The sequence below is a fragment of the Ammospiza caudacuta genome, chromosome 5, assembly GCF_027887145.1.
Source record: "Ammospiza caudacuta isolate bAmmCau1 chromosome 5, bAmmCau1.pri, whole genome shotgun sequence".
NCBI lineage: Eukaryota > Metazoa > Chordata > Aves > Passeriformes > Passerellidae > Ammospiza > Ammospiza caudacuta.
This window is the reverse complement of record NC_080597.1, coordinates 27,082,427-27,106,280: the sequence shown is the minus strand read 5'-3', so window position 1 is coordinate 27,106,280 and position 23,854 is coordinate 27,082,427. Positions and strand designations below refer to the sequence as shown.

The 23,854-nt window shown below is 40.7% G+C and overlaps 1 protein-coding gene across 1 annotated transcript in view; it reads left to right on the top strand.

The window, feature by feature from the left end:
- The window catches only part of MYH9 (myosin heavy chain 9), a 70,263-nt gene that overhangs the window by 32,316 nt on the left and 14,093 nt on the right, over positions 1-23,854 (top strand). Inside the window, exons 6-23 of the mRNA XM_058805622.1 lie at positions 4,543-4,635; positions 5,336-5,399; positions 5,943-6,041; positions 6,909-7,052; positions 9,933-10,028; positions 11,107-11,225; positions 12,340-12,492; positions 13,686-13,859; positions 14,627-14,800; positions 15,370-15,484; positions 17,838-18,031; positions 18,364-18,485; positions 18,849-18,918; positions 19,876-20,036; positions 20,773-20,881; positions 21,870-22,001; positions 22,640-22,846; positions 23,333-23,470. Of these exons, the coding sequence (XP_058661605.1) occupies positions 4,543-4,635; positions 5,336-5,399; positions 5,943-6,041; positions 6,909-7,052; positions 9,933-10,028; positions 11,107-11,225; positions 12,340-12,492; positions 13,686-13,859; positions 14,627-14,800; positions 15,370-15,484; positions 17,838-18,031; positions 18,364-18,485; positions 18,849-18,918; positions 19,876-20,036; positions 20,773-20,881; positions 21,870-22,001; positions 22,640-22,846; positions 23,333-23,470 (2,364 nt within the window). The remainder of the gene's footprint in view (positions 1-4,542; positions 4,636-5,335; positions 5,400-5,942; positions 6,042-6,908; positions 7,053-9,932; positions 10,029-11,106; positions 11,226-12,339; positions 12,493-13,685; positions 13,860-14,626; positions 14,801-15,369; positions 15,485-17,837; positions 18,032-18,363; positions 18,486-18,848; positions 18,919-19,875; positions 20,037-20,772; positions 20,882-21,869; positions 22,002-22,639; positions 22,847-23,332; positions 23,471-23,854) is intronic.

Genomic DNA, 23,854 nt, shown 5'->3' with positions numbered 1-23,854 from the left:
GAGAATACAATGATAGGCTAGTGGACATCAGCTGAAAACTTAAAAATTGTAGGAAAACATTAAAAGGGGGGAAACCAAGTGTTAGCAGCACATGAGAGGAGGGTGGTGATGATGGTGGGAGGACTTTAAAGATGTCTCACTTATATTTTTTTCCCCTCCCTCTCCCCCGATGGACTATTGCCGAATTCTTCAGTTGTATCCTCGTAGGTGAGCTGCACGTTTACTGCACGTTCTGCACCAGGAATGCATTTTCTGTCCCATTGTGTGATTTTTTTGAGCGGCTTTTCACTCCACACCAATATCACTTTCTGCAGCTAAAACAAATCCATAGACAATTCACAATTTTTATTTTTTTTGTGTGGTGCACAGTAATCTTTTTGTAAGGATGTTCATTTGGAGACTGTAGTGATATCAAGAATACTTGTGTTCTGTGCTCAATACTAGTTTGCCTTTAAAGTTTTTCTTGCAGGATTTTCCCAGACACATACCATCTTAGAAGTATTCCATCAGGACGATAGGACTGGACAAGGCTTTCCTAGCCTCTTAAGCATATAGTGTGTGTGATGTTCCTAGTAATTTTGATGTAGTTAAGTATTTATCCAGGGAGTTTTAGGACTGTGGGCTTGTTAGCCGGATCTGAACATGTTGGAAATGTTTATTAATGAAAGCCAAGTGCTAGATGTGTCCACTGCATCTCTACATGAGAGTTTTCCTGTAGCAGCTTAATGTGTAGGCATGTCTAATGCATGTAGAGTATATAAATAAGAAGGCATTTCTGCATGCTGGCACACTGTGTGTGTGCATGCACATAGTAGTAACTAACTTCTGGAATTCTACCAAAAAAACCCAACGTTCTATGTGCCAAAATTTCAGACATATGAAGGCTTTTTCCATGGTCTGTCAGTAGCTGTATTTAGAAACATTCTTCTTTTTAGTTTTTTTAAGTGTGGAAAATAGAATCATGGGGTTGAGTTAAGTATTCTTCCACTGCTTGTCCATGAGTAAAATTTGAACTGCTGAAGCAGGACAGACAGTCTGCTCAGGAGAATAAAACAGTCCTATGTTGGACTGGTTGATGATTTGTCGAAGCTTGATATTTAATTTTTTCCCCCAAGTTTTGATTTTTTTTCCAAAAAGTCCCGCTTCCCATGTTTTGTTACTAAACTGACCTTACCAGAGGGGATTTAGAGCTGCAGCCTTTGTTAATCAGCAGTGAGTGCTCTGCAGCACTTCTTTATGGTGCAAACTTGGAATCAGAATATAGGAACTTATGAAGATGAATACATTTAATTTTCTGAGGATCTCAGGTATACTGGTCGTGGAAGATTTTTGTCTTTAGGCACAGAACTAAACAAAGGATATTATAGAAAGTAGTGGTACTTTCTTTATTATGAACTTTTGGGTGTAAACTGGTGTTTTTCCAAATACCAGGGCAAAATCAGTTTTATAAAACATATTCTTTAGCTCACTTGTTTTGGAGGTAGTGGTGCATTCCACCATTCCCAGTGCATTAGTATATTCAGCTAAATAAGCTTCTAGCTGCATGGTGTGACTTCTATGCACATTAAGGCTCCTTTTGCAGGGGGTGTACTGAATCTAATGATAGAAACTTTTTTTTTTTTCATTTATTAAAACTTCTATTTATAGAAGTTGAAGTCAGTGTTTTTCCATGTTTAATCTCAGCTTCTTTACTGTCTTATTAAATCATGTAATGATTTTTCAAGATGTGAGTGTTTGCAGCTAATCGGAAATCCATGGGCAATAGTAGCTGATATTTAAATATTTGTAACGAAACTTTGGTTATGGATGATCCTTCTCCTTCCCCCATGCAGCCACTGGTGTTGGGATTTAGTTATTTGATAATCTCTCACATGACTGCAGAGAAGAATACAAAAGCAAATCCCTAATGTGTAAAAAACAAAACAACAAACTCCAACAAACCAAACAGCCCAAACACCACCCCCCATAGTTTTTTTTTAATTGTATACTGTTAAAGGTAGAAATGATTTCTGGATGCCTTTCTCCATACTTTACTTTCTGAAGAATTAATAGCTGGAAAGACTTCTATCTGGCTTAAAAAATATTTCAAAAAGTGTATGAGATGAAAAAATTCAGTGCAAGGTAGATGTCAAGGATTTTAGTTGTTTTAAATTTGTCCTGTAATTTCAGAGCAGTAGAAAGACAGCATACTGAAGAGTGTTAGGAACTGCCAACCACAGGCTAACAGACCCAGTGGCTTTTTCTGCTGCTGTTTTCATGAGGAATATTGCACATACTTCAAATGCATGCCAAGTGTTAAACAAATTTGTTTCAGGTCAAGGAATGGCAATTACAAGTGCCAGGAAATTGGCAGCATCTTAATGATGGGTACCTTAGGATTTTTAGAAAGCTTGGACAGCTCTGTCTTGTAATGGTTTGCTTTGCAAAATTACCTATTATATAAGAATAATGAAGTATCTTCCATCAGTGAAAGGTGACCATCAAAATTTAAAGTAAAAAATCCCCAACAAACTCCACCCAAAAACTTATTAAAAATTTTTAAACATAATGGAATTTCCTTTTAAACAAAGACAGCGTGCAGTGAGGAATGGGTATGGTAATTGCAGACACTTAGTCCTATGTGCTGTTACTGTGGCGTGCTGAGAACTTGGATTTTCCCACTTTGTCATGGTGCTGAGGCAAATCAGGAGAGCTCAGTGATTTGACCAACTCTTCAGCATTTTCCTTTCCCCAGGAAAGGAAAATGCTTCATATTGCTGTGAGGCCAAACTGTCATTTTCTATGCATATTGCTACCTTGGTGTTTCAAGAGACCTAATCACCTCTAAACTACAATTTACCCACACCTACTTGAAACTAATGACACTTTTTCCTGAGGTACTAAGTTACAGTAAGGTCTATTATATGTGGATTTGCATAAACTTCCCGTCTTTGTGTAGCTACTATGGCCTCAGTTTTATTTATAGCCAAATAATTAAAATAGATTTGATGTCAAGGCCTGATTTCTTTTCCCTCCTTGTTCCATTTAGTTGGGTTTAAGTGCTGTGTTGCTGTCACCTCTCACTTGAATAGGAATAAATTGCAGTTAGAAACAGAGGCCTAGGGCTTCACTGCAGGATGGGGAAGAGAAATGGTGTGAGCAAAGAGCATTCCAACTTCAGTACGTGTGGCACAACACAAGGGGAAATGTGACCACCACACAGTTTCAAGGACTGAACCCTAGTTTCAAGGTTTTTTTCCTTGCAATGCCAGATGCTGGGTCTGTTGTGAGACAGATGATGTCCCAGCTCAGATTCTCTTACCAGGGCTAAGCCCCTTGTTACATATACTTGACAGTGAATGGAGGTGTTTGCAGCAGCTGCCCCTTCTGTGTATTTGCAGTTCCACCAGGGCTGGGGGGTCTTGTTTGGCCTTGCACTTTGCAAGCATGAAATGAAGTGATCGTGGAAGTAAAAAATAAAGACTTGTAGTTCATTGTACAGTTTCTCATATATCTTCCTCCTTTTTTTATTGCCTGTATTTTTAGAGACACTGTGTAAGAACTAACCTGTCTTTGAGAACAAATGGGAACAATTTTCCTTTAGAAGTAACCTTAAATAGTTTCCCCATAAATTCTGTTTCTCACAAATCAAACTTCATTTACATCTGTTATGCACAAGCAGTCTTGAGTACTTACTGATAACTGCTAAAAAGAGAAACATTAATCTAAACTGTAATTTTGTGTCTCCAGAAGCTTTTTAGATGATCTTGAAATATAGAGAACGCCATGCTTTTAGCACAGAGGACAAGTAATTTTTCAAAAGTGCTAGGGATACATGTAGAGCCTGCAGGGAAAGGTGTATATGCTGCAATGCCCTAGTACTGGGCAGAGATAAAAGTTCTGAATTTCTTTTCTACAATTCCAGCACTTAGTATTCCTTGAGGGGAGGAGTGTGTGAATATGGCAGCAGACTGCAAGCAATCATGCAGTTTGTGGGATACCACTAATTCTCTTTTTTGTGTGTTCCTCCTTACAAAGGAGATTTTTTTTTTGTACTTTGTAAGATGTAGACTCTTATAAGAAGTGCAAGCATTTTGTGTTCGGTTTTTACAAAACATTAGATTTTTTTCAGACTAACTTCTTAACCTACTAGTAGCAGTGTTCAGAGCTGTCTTTTAGTAGCAAGATAGGATTTGCCTCACTGTTGCAGGCTCTGTGGCAGTACACTTCTGGGATGAGGGCCTGGTCTTGGATGCTGGTATGGTTTTCACTTTGTCCCTGGGAAGTCTGCGGGATGTTACAGCCAAGTGACTTTGAAGGGCTTCTTGCTATCAGAAAGACACACTGGGAGGAAGGGAATGAGGCTTATTTATGAATGTTTCTGTTTAACCCAGATAACTAATGAGTCTCCTTTGAAGGTTTAAGTGATCATCTCCTAAGGTTTAATATGGCTTCTCTGCAACAGATGCCAAACTAGTGTGAATTGAAACCGCAGCGCTGGTTTGACCCAAGGTTAATGCTGTGAACCACTACCTACTTTATTAATTTTGGATTTCTCTCTAGGGAGAACTGGAGAGACAGTTGCTCCAGGCTAATCCCATCCTGGAGGCCTTTGGAAATGCCAAGACAGTGAAGAATGACAACTCCTCAAGATTTGTGAGTATTATTATGTCATGAGTGTATTCAAAAAGTGCATCCAAAGTGTATTTTACACTTTCCAGTGTTCTGTTTTTGGGTGAATTGCTATCAGAGATAGAGTAACTGAGTGACTTTTTTTAAATTAATCTGGGAAATTAATTTCATTTGGTGTATTATCCAAAATAGATCTTTTAGATCTCTGGAATGAAGAAACCAGATCCTGTACCAGGATCATCTGTGCTGATTGTTTTTTGTAATCATTACAGTTGGTTTTATCCTGGAGAGCAAATACTCATCTTTTATTTTGCTTGTTCTGGAGAACAATGGACAACATCTGAGAGGCAGTTGGCAGAGCTGGAGCAAAACCAAATTAAAATGGTTGAAGCTAATACTGAAAGGAATGGAACTGTCAGGGTAGTGTAAAATGAAATTCAAGGGACCCTGGTTGTGGAAAATCTAGGTTGAAACAGAAGTGAGTGTGAGTTGTAGGCTGTCACAATGATAGAAGTGTCTGTAAGTGCTTGGTGTCTTTTTTTGTTCAGTTGCTGTTGTGATCACTAGACATTGCCTATTGGCTGACCTTATGCTTTGCCTAAAACCTGCCTGACCTGTTTGGAGTTTCCTTTCCTGGATTAAAAAGAGAAGGTTTACCTCTGTTGTTTACTGTTGTTACCAAACACAAAGAATACTAATTTTAATACTATTGTCTTCCTCTTAGGGCAAATTTATCAGAATCAACTTTGATGTCAACGGCTACATTGTTGGAGCCAACATTGAAACCTGTATCCTTTCTGTAACCCCTTGAAAGGTTCAAGGCTCTAGAGGTGTCAGGAATGGTACCTAGCAGTCTCATCACCACTGACTTAGGTTGAGAAAGCAGTTGGAAGCACTCTAAATTTCTGCTATCAAGATCACTGTTGTAGTCTCCTCTTTCTTCAGTAGTATTTTGTGACCTTTGTGATCATGGTGCAGACCTTTTCTGAGTTAATGAATGAATTTGAATCTTAAGAGGTGAAATGCAAGCATAAACTGCAGCAATATGAATAGGTATGGAATTTCATAAGTCATTCTTGCTTCTTTCCAAGGCAGGTGGGGATTGATGACATCAGATTTTATGTTTCTTACCAATTAAGTCTCTCTTACCATAGTCATCATTCAGAGGCTGGCAGAACTGAGACCAGAAGCTCAATGGGTTATTGACTGATAACGATTGCTAAGTCAATACCCCTGTCAATTGGTATGAAGAGAACATCAGGTAGTTTTTTCTCCTACCATAGAGTAGGAAGGGATTTGTATGTCCTGTCATGGGCCTTGACTCTCTGAAGATCTGCTGGAGAAGTCACGTGCAATTCGCCAGGCCAAAGAGGAGAGAACCTTCCACATCTTTTACTACCTGCTCTCTGGGGCAGGGGAGCATTTGAAGAGTAAGTATGATTGTGTTGTGGTGAGGGAATGCCATAGCTGCAACAACAGAGGGTTCAGGACACTTGTAGACAAAGACCTGTTCCTTCACAGTTCCTACTTCTCTGCCTTTTGGATATGGTCAGCTCTCCTCCACCTCTTTCATACACTTATACATCCATCTGTCCTCCCCCTGCACTTCTCAGTTCCTGAAAACTTGCTGCTCTGGTTCCTTCCTGCACTTGTCTCCCTGCCAGCAATGACTCTACGCCCTTCCTTATCTAAATCGCTGTCCCATGTTTAGTCTAGTCTTGCATGATGTAAACCATTCTGGTGCAGGAATGATCCTGCTGTGATGCACTCGGTGTGTAACTGAGTGGAGCAAATCTGCAAGCCTCTGAGCACCTCTAGCAGTCTGGCATCCCAGCACACCTTGTTTTAATACCTCAGCGTGGTAATGTGGGTCTGTGTTGTGCAAGAGCTGCAAATGGATCTGCAGGAATGACACAAGGAGAGGACTTTCTCATAGCTGCTACTGTTTCAAGAATTCATATATGAATTTTTATCTGACTTGAAACAAATGAGGTATTGAAATTAAAGACAGATTTACTTTCTAGTTAATCCCTACTATTGACAGATTTAGGACCTAATGATGAGTGGTGCTGCTTTGGTGGAGTAGGCCAGAGGAAGGAATAGCATGAAATAACACAGAAAAACTCTGTGTTTATCTAAAATACATTAAATGTTCAGCCTGAAGTTAAACTGAGCTTAATCCTAGATTCATCCAGGAGCTGGTAGCATATGCGAGTCAGAAATTTGATATTGGTGGTAGCTTTTTGTCTGTTTAAAAAAAAAATCCATAGCAACTTCTTTCTCAATTCTTTCCTAAGATGACCTGCTGCTGGAGCCTTACAACAAATACCGCTTCCTTTCCAATGGGCATGTTACCATCCCGGGCCAGCAGGACAAGGACATGTTTCAGGAGACCATGGAGGCAATGAAGATCATGGGCATCCCAGATGAAGAGCAGATAGGTATGAATATGCAAGGAATGAAAAAGGGAACAAGCCATGTCTTGAGATTTTTTTTTGTTCTGGTGTTCTTTTTTTTGTTTTGGTTTGATTTGTTAGCTTTTTGTTTAGGGATTTTGTTGGTTTTGTTTTGCTTGTGTCGGTTCCTGCTCCCCCTGCCCCGAGTGAACAGTGTGCAAGTAACAAAATTCAGTGGCTTTGGAGTAACCCACCTCAGGATCTACCAGCACAGTTTCAGGTTATACAGTTAACTCTAGAACAAGCAGCTAATAAAAACATGCTTCTGCTTGCTGTTTTTGTTCCCAATCTGAGGCTTGTATACCCAGTGTATGAAAAACACATTGAAGATACAAGAATCCCCTCATTCTCTTATGCAATGCATGGCTTGTGTGCTCCCCCTACCCCTTAGCAGTGGCTCTAAAGTATCTGATCCAACCACTGCTGGATTAGTCCTTTGAGAATGGGCTGGTCATAGTGCCTTTCTTTCCAGCTTAACACTGAACTGCTGATCAGAAATTAATATTGTCTGATTCTGGGAGCACAGTAGCATGACAGTGAAAACAGAAATGCACACAGCCAGCACAAAGCACAGTGATACACATTCACCAGAGCTCTGTGCTTGCTCATTCATGATCTGCCCCACTGCTGGCAAATCACTGTTCTGCAAAGGCTCACCTTCAAAATGTGTATGGTCTTCTAAAGCTAGGACTGTTACTCTCTACCCTGAAGCAAGCAGGCATCTGTTGTGGTTTGACATCACCTCCTCTGCTGGAGGCTGCAGCTCTTGTGGCTGTAGGGAACATTTATTTACCTGTGCCATCTGCTGTTTACAGTCCAGCTGTTAAAATCTGTGCTGTTGTTATTGACAGTTTAATACATTTCTTGATATCCTGAATCATCTGAGACTGAAACTTCTGTCTGGAGGTGAAGAGAAATTTGTCAAAACCAAAAAAAAAGAAATGGTAGCCTAATTCATTGTCAGGGTGTCCTGCTATGCTCAGTGTTTCAAGTTGTTTTTAATGTATGCTCTAGGGTATGTCTTTGCTGTCATGTAGATGAGTTATTGGTTCCAGGCACTACAGCAAAAATAGCTTTAATGTTTTACACTTGTTGAGGAGCCAGTGCCCTTTTGCCAAGATCCAGCCTAACCCTCCCCTGACAAAGCTTCATGCCATTCCCTTGGATCCTGTCACTGGTCACCAGATAGACAGGTGCCTTTCCTTCCACTTCCCCTTCTGAGGAAGCTGTAGGATGCTGTGAAGTCCCCTCCTCAGTCTCCTCTTCTCCAGGCTGAACAACCAAGTGACCTCAGTCACTCCTCCTGTGGCTTTCTCTTGGCTCATTGCCATCTTCATAGCCATCCTTTGGACAGTCCCTAACAGCTTTATATCTTTCTGATATTGTGGTACCCAAAACTGCACCCAGGACCTGAGGTGAGGCTACACCAGTGCAGAACAAGAGTGGGACAATCGCAAACATGTTTCTTTTCTGTTGCTCCTAATGTAGCATATAATGGAGCCTTTGTTCACTCTCATCCTCAAAAGGATGTTTTCTTAAAACAAATCTTTTTGTGATAGTGTTGTGGTTTAACTGCAGTTGGCAACTAAGCCCTACATGGCTGCTCACTCACTCCTGCCCAGTGGTATGAAAGAGATATTTGAGATAGTAAAAGTGAGTAAACTCATGGATCAAGATAAAGACAGTTTAACAGGTATAGCAAAAGCTGCACATGCAAGTGAAGCAAAGCAAGATGAGGAATTCATTCACCACTTCCCAAGGGCAATCAGGTGTTCAGCCACACCCAGGAAGGCAGGGCTCCATCACACAATGACTTGGGAAGACAAACATTATCACTCCTAACATCCTCCCCTTCCTTCTTTTCTGAGCTTTATGTGCTGAGCATGGTCCCTTGGGTAGGTTGGAGTCAGCTGTCCTGGCTGTGTCCTTCCCCATCTTCTTGTGCACCCCTAGCCTCCTCCTGTGTTATGAACACTTGTTTCCAGCACAAATCCAGAACACAGCCCCATAACAGCTACTGTGAAGAAAACTAATTCTACTCCAGCCAAAATCAGCCTAAACAAGTAGAAAATGGCAGGACAAAAAATACCTTTATTAGAAGATCCCTTCAAGTGACTGGCAGTTTACTTTGCTCAAGGCAACTGGAAGCTATTATGCAATGAGCTTTGATATGTGGTGAAAATTGAATTGACACCATCTTCCCTGTCTTGGCATCTGATAGTTTGGCTTTTGTGACGTGCATCATTTGAAGAGTATGAATGTGTCATTAGCAATGGGGTGGGGTGCTTCAGCATATAATTAGTAATAGTTATGGTACCGGCACTTTCGCCCACATCCTGCTGCCTTCTGTACTTTACAATGTGTGTCTGTAAGGACTGCAGATCTTGGTCAGGGAACTGAAAGTGTTACAGGATTAAAGAAACAAAATCTTTAATTGAGGTGCACCCTTAACTGTCTCTTTCCTTTGTTCAACAGTAACTGTTGAGGAAAATTGAGTATGAATTCATTACATGAGGTTTTTATCCTCAAGCAGAGAAAAAAGTGTTTTATTAAAAAATACAGTTGTTGTAGGTGGCACTTAACCCTCAGTCCTATCTCTCACTATTTTATAGAGATGTTGAGAATAGGTAAATTTCTAGGCTGTGTAGTCCTGCATAGGAATGACAAGGCAAGTCCTTTGTCCTGCATGGGAGTAGTTTAGAGGAGTAACCTGTGGTGCTTTTTCCTAAATTTCAGAACAATTTTTGGGATGCTGAGATGGGCCTCTTTACCATGTTAAGAAAGATAACTGGGTGATACGGATAACTGTGTCACAATTTGTTGATGTCTGACACTAAGCTGTTGTTATTGTTACTATTTTAAAAGGTCTGCTGAAGGTTATCTCAGGTGTTCTTCAACTTGGCAACATAGTCTTCAAGAAGGAGCGTAACACAGACCAAGCCTCTATGCCAGACAATACAGGTAACCAATCCCCTGCCCCACACCAAAGAAAAGTGCAGCAAAAAAGCCTCCAGGAAGTTCTTGCAAGGGGGAGAATGTATTGCAGTATGTATGGAATGCTGGAGCCCTGTTTTTGCAGGGTGAATTATTTGTCAGAGGAGCTGGCGTGCCCCATACAAATGCACAATGTTCTGCCAGGCGTGTGTTTGCAGCCACCCACGGGCAGGAATGTGACAGTGTTCCTGTGGCAGGGCTAGGCAGGAAGTGCACACCATGAACAGATGAAAAGGATTACTCTACTGAGTATGTGGAGTGTGTGTTTTAAACGAGCTACAGTAATTGGTCCTTCAAACCTATATTATCAGATTTTAAGGAATGTTCTGTGCTGCCTTTGTAGGTAGTCTGGTAACTGTAAGAGTAAGATGGTGGGTAGTTTTATGGTGGGTATAAAAGCATGTGTGCGTAATTTAATTGCCCATTGTTGAATGTGTAAATAGTGCCATGCTTCATGTGATAGAGGACTATTTGTTGGAAGACTTAACTCTTAGACCTTCATTGTAGATGTACTGCAGAAGTGCAAATGTTGCTAATTTTATCACTAAGGGGTTTTTTTTTTTGGCTGTTATTATTTAAAATATGCTCTAAATGCCATTTTAAGGAGGAGAATAAACTGTTTGGGTTTTGGATCTTGAATCTGAAATACAGAGCTGTCTCAAAGACTAATCAGTAGATGAAGACAGAACAATTAGCTTGATTAAGAATCCATTATCTGATATATTTTTAGATTGATTACAGACAATGACCTTTCTAAAGCTTCTGTGTAACAATTTAGTTGAATGAGGCTGTTACTTGAAATATATTCTAGTGACTTCTGGAGAAACTCAGTAAACTGTTGTATGGGTTGCAAGAGGGTTTTTTTTAGAGTGATTTTTTGGTTAGGAAGGTATTTTGTCTCAGTAACCTGTTCTTAATTTAATGTTTTTTGTAAGCTGTTTCCTGACTTTTCTAAAGACAGTTGTCAGAATGTTTTTCTTTTTCTCTCTTTCTGTGAGAAAAACAGAGTAATATGAATCTTTTTGTTTCCTTTTACCATCTTTAGCTGCTCAGAAGGTGTCTCACCTTTTGGGTATCAACGTGACAGATTTCACTAGAGGTATCCTGACTCCTCGCATCAAAGTTGGACGAGATTATGTCCAGAAAGCTCAGACCAAAGAGCAGGTAGGCATTCTCAAAAAGTGAATGGGACCACTTTGATCTCTAATCTTACTGCTGCACTGCTAATGAATGTTTCAAAGGTTTCTGTAGTGTTTACTAACCATCTTTATGGTGGCAGTACATGGAAAGCACACTTGAATGATGTACCTTAATATATTGCTTCTAACATAATATATTGCTTGTTCATATAATCTGTGTAAAGATAGAATTCACCCTGTCCCTTAGCACTTCTTCTCTTTAAAAAAAAAAAAAAAAAAAAAAAAAAAGAGAACACAAGTCCCCTAAATTTGGTGACCGGCTGTCCCTGGGGAGTTATTTTCAATGTGGTATGCAAGGGTGACATTTTCAAGTTGGTGCAATTCAGAAAGCACTATTTTTGAGTGGGTCAGCTACTAAGATAGAAGAATTTGCTGCTCACCCTTGAAATTTATTGGAAATTTTGTAACACTCTTGACTGGTTGTGCTGTAAATGAAACCTGACCTAGGAGCTCGTGGCCTGCTTGAATGGAGCAAACCCCTGTGCTTACTTATTGCCTGGCTTCTTTATGAACACAGCATTATACTCTAAATAAAGAAACATGGCCCTGTAACATGGAAAGGGTTGGTAAGAGATTGAAGTCTGGAAAAAGTCAGAGGTTGCCTTTCCATGCTGCTTGTCCCTTTTGATGTATAATTTCTTACTACATGTAGTATTTGTGTCAAGCAAAGGTAGGGTAGTGGCAGGGAGGGATTGGGCTTCATAAATCCAAAGTTACAAAAGAATTTAAGTTCATTTCCTTGGGCCTATGAAAAGCTCCATGTTACTACAGTCTTTGGGAGTGACTGGGCATAGTTTTTCTTTCTTTAATACCAGCTTTTGTTTCCTCCAGCAGGTAGGATCCTGAAATTTGGATTTGACACACTAATTTAGAGACAAATTTTTTGCTCTTATATATTGAATATCACTATGCCATCTACTTTTCATTTGGAATAAACTGAAATAAGCCTTGTTCAGTGGATTTCCTGGTGGAGAGAAAATGTCAGACTACAGTTGTGCTGCTAGATCCTGAAGCAGTGTAATCTGTGCCTTTCTTTGGTTTCTAATGCAGCTTTTGATGTTGATGTGTTTGCTGTTTAGGCTGATTTTGCCATTGAAGCACTGGCCAAAGCCACGTACGAGCGGATGTTCCGGTGGCTGGTTATGCGCATCAACAAGGCTTTGGACAAGACCAAGAGACAGGGTGCTTCCTTCATTGGAATCCTTGACATTGCTGGCTTTGAGATTTTTGAGGTAAGGAGATGTCAGGTCCTTGCACTCAGCACAGTTTAATATGGAGCAAAGACCGCAGAAGGAAATAGCTTTACAATTGGAAAATAACACACTCTTGATAAGGATGTGAAGCCCACAAAAAGGGGAATCAACATCTAGTCTCATTCAAGATAAGTGTAGGAGAGGAGGAGCTGAAGGAAAGTTGAGGGAGAGATGGGAGAGAGGGAAAATGTGAGCTCTTTCTCTAGATGACAGTGAACTGTTAGGCCAAGCTGTTAGGGGATTCTATGAAATAATTTTAGGATGTGGTTTGCATTATAATCTGAAGCAGCCACAGACTGCCATCAAAAAAGAAGTATCCTGCCATTATCCCAGCAAGGCAGCTCCTGTCAACCTGTGTTATGTTACACTGGGTCTAACTCATGAACAACTGCAAAATGAATTGGACCATTTATTAATGAAATAGAAAACTGAGACACAGAAAAGTTGGCATTGGTTTTTTTTTTTGTTTGCTTGTTGGCTGGGTTTTGGGGGATTTTTTTTTTCCTTCTCCCTCTTATTGGTATGCCTTTGGCTTCACAGTTGCTGGATCTCATGAAAAGAAGAGAAGAAATAACATAGTTAGGAATTATTAAATAGAGAGGAATTAGAACAGGACCACTTTCTTTAGAAGCTGCATTATGATTTGTGTGGTCAAACATAAAAATACACTGTGGATTATTAACCTTGTCCTTACCATTCCAGAAGAAATCTGGAAATTTTATAGAAATGTCTCTCACTTTCCTTGCTCTGATTTTATATGAGGATTAAAAAGGGACTTTCCAGTCCACATACTTTTAGGAGTTTGTCTTCAGGCTTCTGTTGCTGCTTCTTCCTATGAAGAGGACTTGCTGGCTCTGCATTTGTGAGAAAACCAGAGTCCTTTCTTGTCCCGGGTTAAGTAGTTGCAGTAACTCTTCTGCTGTTTACATCTAAACATTCTTTTGCAAAGTCTGAGAACCAGTGTGTATGAACTTCCCTAGGGATTGCAGCAGTGTGCAGTGGCACGTGACAGAACAGGCAGTTCATATCCAAAGGGGTTATTGACAGTGGACTGTCTGCCCCACTTTAGCTTAGATTCCTGAACCACAGATATGATCTTTTGTGCTAATAGGATGCTAGGTGTGTCTTCACAAGCAATTGCTCAAACATCTTTCTGCTTTTTTCTTCATTAGCTGAACTCCTTTGAGCAGCTGTGTATTAACTACACGAATGAAAAGTTGCAGCAGCTCTTTAACCACACCATGTTCATTCTTGAGCAAGAGGAGTACCAGAGGGAGGGCATAGAGTGGAATTTCATTGACTTTGGCCTGGACCTGCAGCCCTGCATTGACCTCATAGAGAAGCCGGTAAGTTTGTTGTTTTACTGTCCAGCAGGAAATGGCTGCACTGATTTTGTCATTGAGGACATCATCTCTGGCCCTCTAGCTTTTGTTATCCTCTACTGGCACTGTAATATGATTAGAAGCAGGAGTGAACAGTTTCTTCTTTGTATGAAAGTGTGTCACCAAAAGGCTGTTAGTGTCAGTTCTGTAGGAAACACTGCATGAAAATGGATCTAATTGGCCACTTTTCCCTCTCACTGTATTGTCCTCACTTGTTAGGTCTGCGTGATGCTAGATGTATGTGCAGCTTGCCATAAGTAGTGTGAACTTCCTTGCTTAACTACTGGTGTGATGAGAAGCTGTGAACTCAGTTGCTTTCATTTTGCTCTAATGAAACTTAAAAATTTACAAATTTCACAGTAGATGTTCCAATAGTAAGGACTAGTTTGTGAAACTTTCTGCTATGCCTTTTGCATTTAGACACCAGAATATATTTAGAGAACCGTATAATAATATTTCTTCTAATAAAAAATATCTTTTCCAAAAAAAACAACCTAGACAAATGTCACAGAAGAGACTTTCTCATAAAAATGGTCTCAATTCAGATGAAGATATTGAAGAGCTATTAACAGTTTATATTACAATGGAAGTAGTTTAACTGATATCACACAAGACATGAATGTGATGTGGATCAGGCTTAGTTCTTTTTCCCCCTCCTCTAGCTGTCTAAAGGTGTTCATTATCATTGTAGTCATGTAGTTAATGATGTTTTGATGTTTTCCTTCCTTAAGGCTGGGCCTCCTGGTATACTGGCTCTGCTGGATGAAGAGTGCTGGTTCCCAAAAGCAACAGACAAAAGCTTTGTGGAAAAAGTTGTTCAAGAACAAGGCACCCACCCCAAATTTCAGAAGCCAAAACAGCTGAAAGACAAAGCTGACTTCTGTATCATACACTATGCTGGCAAGGTAAAGAATTAATAACTAAAATGTGAAGGTTGGAATGATTAATTAATAAACATTACTTCTTAGAAATGGCTACTTACCAAAATGGTTGCATATGAGAAACCATCAGAAGATTTCATGAAGGTGTTCCATTGCAGAGGAGCTCACAGGGTCTAAGGAGGCCTAACTTGCCTGCAATTTTATCTGTATTTATAGTTCGACATGTCAGACTGACAGCAATTTAAATTTGTTCTGTGTGACTTGGTGAGGCTGGAGGTACTGCTCAGAGGAATCCTGCATCAAGACTTCATCACCAAAAATGCTGATGCAGCTGGTTTTTGTGTGACATTCTGGATGGTACAAACTGGCATTGCAAATCCATTCCCTTTAGTGACAGAACAGAACATGCAGCTTTTTGTAAGGGCTGGAAATTCGTAGGTGTGCTTACTTAGATAGTAAATCCAGGAATGGTTAGGTAATCTGTTGTTGTGCAAACCTTGGTGATACTTTCCTAGACTGTGCCAGATGATGTTGGATACTGGGCTGCAGAAAATTGCTCATCCCAATCTCCTTGATGTGTTTATCTTCTGCAGGTGGATTACAAGGCAGACGAATGGCTGATGAAGAACATGGATCCACTGAACGATAACATCGCCACTCTTCTGCACCAGTCGTCGGATAAGTTTGTGTCTGAGCTGTGGAAAGATGGTATGTAACTAATCTGCATTTCATTTGTTTGTGCTTTTTTTGTATGAAAAACTTGGGCATCAGAAGCCTGTGATGAGCTGTTTTGCCTTTTCCCCCTGAAGACTAAGCCACCAAGATGAGCATTATCTGGAACATCCTTTGCTTAGATCATGGTATTTCATTAAAAGTTCACTGTAACTCAAGAGAAAGGTTCATTTGCATCAACTTCTGTTAAACTTGCTGCATATATAGCAATTCTGTCTCAAAGTGAAGAATACTGGGATAAAATATGAATGCACCATTATGAGCCAGCAGCTTGTATAGCTGCAGCACTCAAGATCTGAAGTGGAACCTGTTTTCAATCCTGCAACTAAGTGTGCCCTTTCTGCAGTGTTGTTCAGTATTTTACTCTATCTTCTCTGGGTTTTATCTGGTTTTGAGTCTTACTGTTACTGTCACTTTCTGTGGTAGGTTTTCTTTGACGTCTCTGTCTGTTGCAGAGATGCAGAAGGTTCAGAGAGCCTATTTCTATCAACACTTTCCTATTCTTCATCTAGAACCAGGTGACTGAGAAACCCAGCTGTCGTGTCATGTGTGTGATGCATCCTAGAGCCATGCAAGAAATGCTTCCGTTAACTTCTCTTTGTCCCTTTGTCATACCTGCCTGTCTTTCTTGTTCATTTCCTCTGCTTTGTGCTAGTAGCTCCTCATGGACTTTGAAACAAAAGTAAAACTCACCTTGAAAGTGGATACAAAAATAGACACATTCGGGTGCCTAAAGTTGCTCTTGTACAACTTGAGTAGGAACAAATCCCTGTCAACTGTTTGAATGTAGAGCTAGCTCAGCTGTATTTCTTGCAAGATATGGAAGGAAGATTTCTGGGGCTGCATAGAAACTGAATTCCAGTTTGGCATTCGTTTTAGTACTGGGATTTCACTTCAGCAGCTGGTAATTTAAAAGAGGGTTTGGCAAAGGGACTCGTCCTAGATGAAAAACGGCCATCAGCAAATTGTGCCTAACAAGGCCTTTGCTGTGTGAGACTGTTTTTTGGGCTTGAAATGTCAACTGACCACAGCTTATCAGTTTCATTTATTGTTCTTAGATGGATCTTCTTTTGAAGTGACTGTTCTTTTCTCTATCCTGAAGTACATTGCAGGGCTCAAGATTAAGAGTATTGGCACAGCCACAGTCTGGGATGCACTTCTGTGGACTTACCTGTGATTTCATCTAGTAACAGCCTTCTTTTCTTTCTGATAAGGCAACCTTGATCCTATTCCACCAGCTGCTCTAGAAGTGAACAGTTTTTAGCTAATAGTAGCTGTAAATGAGAATACTCTTTCTAGCTTATTCTTTTGTAGGGTGTCTCTTAGCAGCTGCATTTTTTTTTAAATCAGAAGACAGTTGAGCACAAGCTGGTGTATTTCCTGAAGTGAAGACTGGGAGCCTGAGTGTAGACATCAGCCAATCACTAAAGGTGGTGAAGAGTAGCTTGAAGCCCTTAATAAAAGTGTATTGGAAGTGTGGAAATTTCTAGTGATACAGTTGGTTTTTGCTGGATGGGTGAATTTCTATCTCTGTAGAAAAGCATTGTGAAAAAGTAAAACTTCAGTTTCTTCTTGCCCCTGCTACTATCTAGCTGACTAGCTAGATCTAGCTGACTTCTGTTGAGGAAAAAAAAATCTGTGGTGTCCATTCATCAAGGTGATGGTTTCATCAATGCTTGGATGTCACTGTGGCATAGTGGAGAAACTTTGGGCAGGGAGTTCTGACTTTCTCCTAGTGCTGTTGTTCATGTCTGTGTCATGGAATACTTGTACTCCAAAAACAGCTCAAGCAGTGGTATCCTGAGGTTTGGGTTTTGTCATGCCTTTTACTGTGCTTGTTCAGTTTACAAGTAGATATGACTTTTCTGATCATTGGTTATGACAGTCCTGCCTGTAATGCAAGAGTGAAGCTGGGCTTTTTCTCTATCTGTGGCCCCTCCTGGATCAGAGTTAACTAACAGTTGGCTCTGCTGGGCTAGCAGCTAGAGCTCTTGTTGTTTTTCATTCTAAGCTAAGCAAGTAGAAGCATCTGAAACTCACTTCTAGATTGCTCTTCCAGCGCTGCCCTCCAGGGCATCAGTAGAATGTGTTTGGGATTAAGTTTGACTCCATCACTCAAACTTCCTGTAGTGAGCTGATGCTTTCTTTTCCTTCCTGCTCCTATCCCTGCACAAATTTTGTACAGGACTCAACATCTGTGTAGAGATGAAGCAAAAAGGATCCTGCAGCTCCTCTCATTTATCCTGTTCTACCCAGATGTTCTTTGTATGTCCCAATGCTTCCTTTGTTTGTGGGAGGATTTTAATGCTCTTTCCTGTGCTCTCTCTAGTGGACCGTATTGTTGGGCTGGATCAGGTAGCTGGTATGTCAGATACAGCACTGCCAGGGGCCTTTAAGACCAGGAAGGGAATGTTCCGGACAGTGGGACAGCTCTACAAAGAACAGCTGGCTAAGTTGATGGCTACCTTGAGGAACACCAACCCCAACTTCGTCCGTTGCATTATCCCCAACCATGAGAAAAAGGTAAGACAGCTATAACAGCACAGCCCATGCATTCTTACATGGGCTTCCTGGGTGTGTGGCTGGGTTGATGGCTTTTGTCAGGTTTTGCAAGAGATCTGGAAGAGGCCCTCTTTTCTCAGGGTGTTTTTTAAGATCATCCTAAATAACTGTATGCTTACTAAAATTGTGGGGACTGATCTTTGCAGTTCTTAAGGTGGCATAAAAGCTTTCCATTCCTTCTAACTGGAAGAGAGAACTGGCTCCTTTACAAGAAAGAGAGGGTGAGAGGCAGGGGGTAAGGCCTTTTTGTAAAAGCTTTGTGGTATTCATAAAATAAACATTTTCCTCTCTAGGCTGGAAAACTGGACCCTCACTTGGTCCTTGACCAGCTTCGCTGTAATGGAGTGCTGGAGGGAATCCGTATTTGTCGTCAGGGTTTCCCCAACAGAGTTGTGTTCCAGGAATTCAGACAAAGGTGAGCCCTAGAAAAGAATCTGAAGCAGTCTTTGGCCTGACAAAGTTAAGACATAAGTACAAAAGTGGAAATCTTTTATTGCAACTAGACTGAAAAATTGGCAAAGACAACACATCTGTACCTTGGTAGGCCCTGGCAGAAAGCCTCCCAAAAGCATTTTTGATTTCTCCAGTAAGGTTGTAGTTTAGGTGAGGCATAGAGAACCATGTCCAAGGCTGCTGCTTCATTGTCTGCTGTCTAGAGGTGCAGTGTTTTTTGGAAAACTGTTGACCTCACAATGGCATAGGAATGCATACTGGTTTCTTTTGTTTTGTTGTTTTCAAATACACTTGTGTGACTAGTCTGATGCTTTCTCATTTTCAGATATGAAATCTTAACTCCAAATGCAATTCCCAAAGGATTTATGGATGGAAAGCAGGCTTGCGTGCTGATGGTAAAACATCCCGGAAACTCTACTTGAATAGAATAAACTAGATGGGTGTGGTTTAAAAGTTGGAGTTGTGCAGGCTAAAAATAACTTGTACTCACAGACCAAAATTCCATAGTCAAATGTTTTGTCTGAGAGAAGGGTGCAAAAAGCTTCCTCTTGGCTTCATGGATGGAGGCTTTTGTCTGGCATGAGATTCAATAATCCTAGGCAAGAGGTCCTTTCTGTTTCCACAGATGTGTACTTTGAGATGCCAGCAGTGTTCATAGAATCAAAATGCTCAGAAGCATTAATGCTATCTTTAGCACAGGCTTAAAGTATGAGCTTCAGTAAACTTTTTGTAATGGCCTGCTGCTGACAAATGCTTTCAGCAAAGGCTCCAATTAGTTTCTGTGGAATTGCCTGCTTCAAAGGGAAAGCTTTGGCTCTAGCTTGATGATTAGGCTTGAATTGAGCTTGATCATATGGGATTCCCACTTTTCTGTCTTACAGGAGTATAGCTGATTCTTTCTAGCTTAGCTAATATAAGCATTGGCAGCAAATCCGTGAAAGGAAGGTTGGGCTGGGTTGTCTTTTTTGGACAAAGATAGTATTGAGAAAAAGTAAATGGGAAGGATCAACAGATGTGTTTCTTCTAGAAAAGGAACAGGACTCTCAGGACTAGACATTCATTCCTCACAGCATCTTTGTATTCTGAATACTTTATGTGATACCTCTATTAAATTATGCTTTCAGTCATATTTTCTGTCTCTGATTACCTCCATTTGATGCTGTGCTTGGCTGAGCTTCAGCTCCTCTAATTGGGATAGGCCAAGAATTTATTGGGAGTTGGCAACTTTGGTTTGCCTGAGTGGCGCACTGTAGAGAAGGGCTGTCTTAGAGCCACAAGCCACAAATATGTTTTGTGATGTTTCACATGAAACAGTCTTTGCAGGACATGAATTCTTCTCTCTCTCTTTTTAGATCAAAGCATTGGAGCTGGATTCCAACCTTTACAGAATTGGACAGAGTAAAGTGTTTTTCAGAGCTGGAGTCCTTGCTCATCTTGAAGAAGAGAGAGACCTGAAGATCACAGATGTCATTATTGGATTCCAAGCATGTTGCAGAGGCTACCTGGCCAGAAAGTAAGTACAGTGATTTTTGAAGTCATAATCATGTATTTCATCATAAACATGTATTTCTCCCATTCAAGCACAAATTTATCTTCAAAAAAATGAAATAATTGTCTAGAAATTATTTTTTGTCAGAAAGGCCATTATTTATTTATTGTATATAACAGTTGATGGTCCTTTAGGTTTTTCTCATCTCTGTAATGCCAGACTTCTAGCACCTGCAAGAATCTCTGTGTGCTGTATCCAAAAAAATACCTGAGCAGTAAAGCCTTTTTTTCTCTGTAAGAATGCTATGCAGCAGATAAAGTTTTTCACAGAAGTGATGAGAAGGTGCAAATGGCCAAGTCTTAGTATGGTACTGATGCAGGAGGTGTGGGGTTTCTCTTAAGTTATCAGTTAGGGCTGCAATTGGTCCAGTTCTAAGATCAAAAGTAGTACCTGTCAGTTTGGTGGGAAAACACACCTCTGCTTCAGATCTCCCTCCTTGGAAGTGAAGATAGTAAAGCTTTTCAGAGTAGAAGACATGAGAGAAATTTTTTTAAAATAGGAAATTGGATTAAGGAAAAAAGAGCCACTCTTACGTGAGCAGAAAAAAACCATGAAAATCAAGAGAAAGTTCACTGGAAACCGCTGTTTTTTTGGGAGGGAACCTTCTAAAGAAAAACCACAGAAGTATCTAAGGAAAGGCTGATGGTGTGAATTGTGTGCAGCTCTGGGTTCCTTTGTCTTATCTCCACTTGCTTTGCAGAGCCTTTGCCAAGCGCCAGCAGCAGCTGACAGCTATGAAAGTGCTTCAGAGAAACTGTGCTGCCTATCTGAAGCTGCGCAACTGGCAGTGGTGGAGGCTCTTCACCAAGGTAAGAGCTTTCTCTTTGCAATCCCCCTGCCATGAGCTAAGACATCTCCAACTAGATCAGTTTGCTCAGAGCCCCATCCAACCTGACCTTGAATGTTTTCAGGGGTAGGGCATCTGTCTACCACGTCTCTGGGAAACCTGTTCTAGTGTTTCACCACCTTTATTGTAAAAAACTTCTTCCTTGTATCAAGTCTGAATCTACTCTTTGTTAGCTTCAAACCATTACCTTTTTGTCACAACAAGCCTTCCTAACAAGTTTGGCCCCCTCTGTTTTGTGAACCCCCTTTTAGGTGCTGACAGGTGCTCTGAGGTCTCCCTGAAGCCTTCTCTTCTCCAGGCTGAGCAGCCCCAACTCTCTCAGCCTGTCTTCATAGCAGAGGTGCTCCAGCCCTCTGATCATTTTTGTGACCCTCTGGACCCACTGAAACAAGTCCTTATCATTCCTGGGCTGAGAACCCCAGACCTGGATGCAGCACTCCAGGTGGGGGCTCACCAGAGAAGAGGGGCAGAATCCTCCTCTGGATTCAGCCCAGACAGTTCTTTGATCACCAAACACTCCATCCATCAAGTCTGTATCTCTTCATTTTAGAGAGAAAGATCTTGGGGTACCATGCCAAAAACCTTACAGAAGTCCCCTTTTATGACATTGACTTACTTATGAATTTCCCCATTGTATGGCAACTTTTTTATTCTCTCACTATTACTACTTAACCCTTGAGAGTCTAGAATTTACTGAACCCTTTCCTGATGCATCCCATCCTGGAGGAGAATAAATGGACTGGCAGAAAGCGTGCTATTGGCAGAGTAGGTGACATCTAGTTCTGTGTAATTCCCCCAGTGTTCCCCCCAACAAAACAGCTGATTGGTCCTTCAAATTAGAAATTTACCTAAAATGTTATTTTAGTCAATGCTTCTCTCAAGTACAAGAGCATTTCTTCATGTTTTTGTTATTCCTTATACACATCTCATTCCCTTGGTTTCCCTTTCAGGTGAAGCCCCTTCTGCAAGTCAGCAGACAGGAGGAGGAGATGATGGCCAAGGAAGAAGAACTGATAAAGGTCAAGGAGAAGCAGCTGGCTGCAGAAAATAGACTGAGTGAGATGGAGACCTTCCAGGCTCAGGTGAGTTTTGCAAATCTGATGTGTAAAAATTTTTCTCTCTCTGCCTGTCCAACTGCTTGAGAGCACCTCCTTTGCTTTCTTGGTCTGATGGACAAACTGCAGGATTCCAAATTGCTGGAACATGATTTGGCTGCCTTTTGTTCACTTTCTTTTGCCCTTCTTGCAGCTCATTTCCTGCAGCAGTTACTCATTTCCTGTACAGTTACTACCTATTGCCCTTCTGTAGCCATTATAGGAGAAAAGTCTCCTTTGGTTGCTGAGTGTTACAGCAAGCTGGTTGAACTCAGTCTTGTCTTTAATGGAATCCTTTTTGTTGGGAGCACAAAAGATGGGGGCAGGGTTGGTTTTTTCCCCATACAGCTGATAATTATTTGTTACTTTTGTAAGTGGAAATAGACAATTCAAATGGATATGGTCTTGAGAAATTTGTGAACAATTTGTGCTTGCAGCTCCTGATTTGTAAAGAAGAAGACAAACTTAAAACCATGTTTTGATAGTTTTTGGTTAACAGCAGGGGACTGCTGCAATGTTTAAAACTAACTGTGGAACAGAGGAGCACAGAATTTCACTTAACACACATTGCTAAGTGCTTTGCTAAATTGGAGTTTGTCTTATTTCTGGCTTTGCATCCAATGTAGCTCATGGCAGAGAAGATGCAGCTGCAGGAACAGTTGCAAGCAGAAACTGAACTGTGTGCTGAAGCTGAGGAGATAAGAGCTCGCCTGACAGCCAAGAAACAAGAGCTGGAGGAGATATGTCATGATCTGGAAGCAAGGGTGGAGGAAGAGGAAGAACGGTGTCAACATCTGCAGGCTGAAAAGAAGAAAATGCAGCAGAACATCCAGGTAATGCCTTAGGAATGCTGTCTCTGTCAGTAAAGAGGATAGTGAGGGTTAGAGTGGTTCTTCTGCCTCAGCTTGGAGGGAAATGAAAGGCAGAAGTGGGGGGAAAGAGGCATGGGAAAATCCATCTGTGGAAACAGCAATAGAATGCAGCAGTTCTGGTGCTGAGCCTGAGGCATTCAGTCAGTCCTCTGGATGAGCTGTTCCATTCTTGAAGGTGATGGCCACTTCTCAAACAATTAGACAAATCATTGTTTTAAGAATGGTCATATTCTTTGCAAAATAGCATTGCTTATTCTGCTAGAAAATTTGTTGATTGGCATGCAGTATGTTGCATTAAGTCATGGCAGAGATGTCAGTCTGGGACCTATTGATAATACCTTGAAGGAAGGGTGAAGAAACCTTCCATTCTAGTATTGCTACTGTGCTAGTTCATGGATTGGTGAGCAGCACTGACAAACACCTTGCTTTTCTTTGGGTGTTGTGAAGGAACTAGAGGAGCAGCTTGAGGAAGAGGAAAGTGCAAGGCAGAAGCTGCAGCTAGAAAAAGTGACCACAGAGGCCAAATTGAAGAAATTGGAAGAAGATGTGCTAGTTCTGGAAGATCAGAATCTCAAATTGGCTAAGGTAAGACTCCCACATCATCTTCCACAAGCTAAAGATGCACTGGTGTTTCTCTTGGAGAAAACCACTGCAGGCTGACCTTTTCCCTATTACAGGGAAACTTACTAATTAATTCAGTCTTGTCTTTGAGAATTCTGACTTGAATTTTTGAAAGTAACTGCCTGCCTGTATTCTCAACGGTCAGAATTGTATGATATGTAAATAACTTTGAGTAAATAATGATCCATGAGCAAACATTTTCTGATGCATTGTTATGCCAATCAGTATTAAGTTATTTTATGAACAGACTTCCCTTTTGGTTTTGAAAGAGCTATCATATCTTTCATTTAAATTCAACTTTTAATTTATTTGAATTCTATTTGTGATTCTGAAAGGATTTCTTTCTTT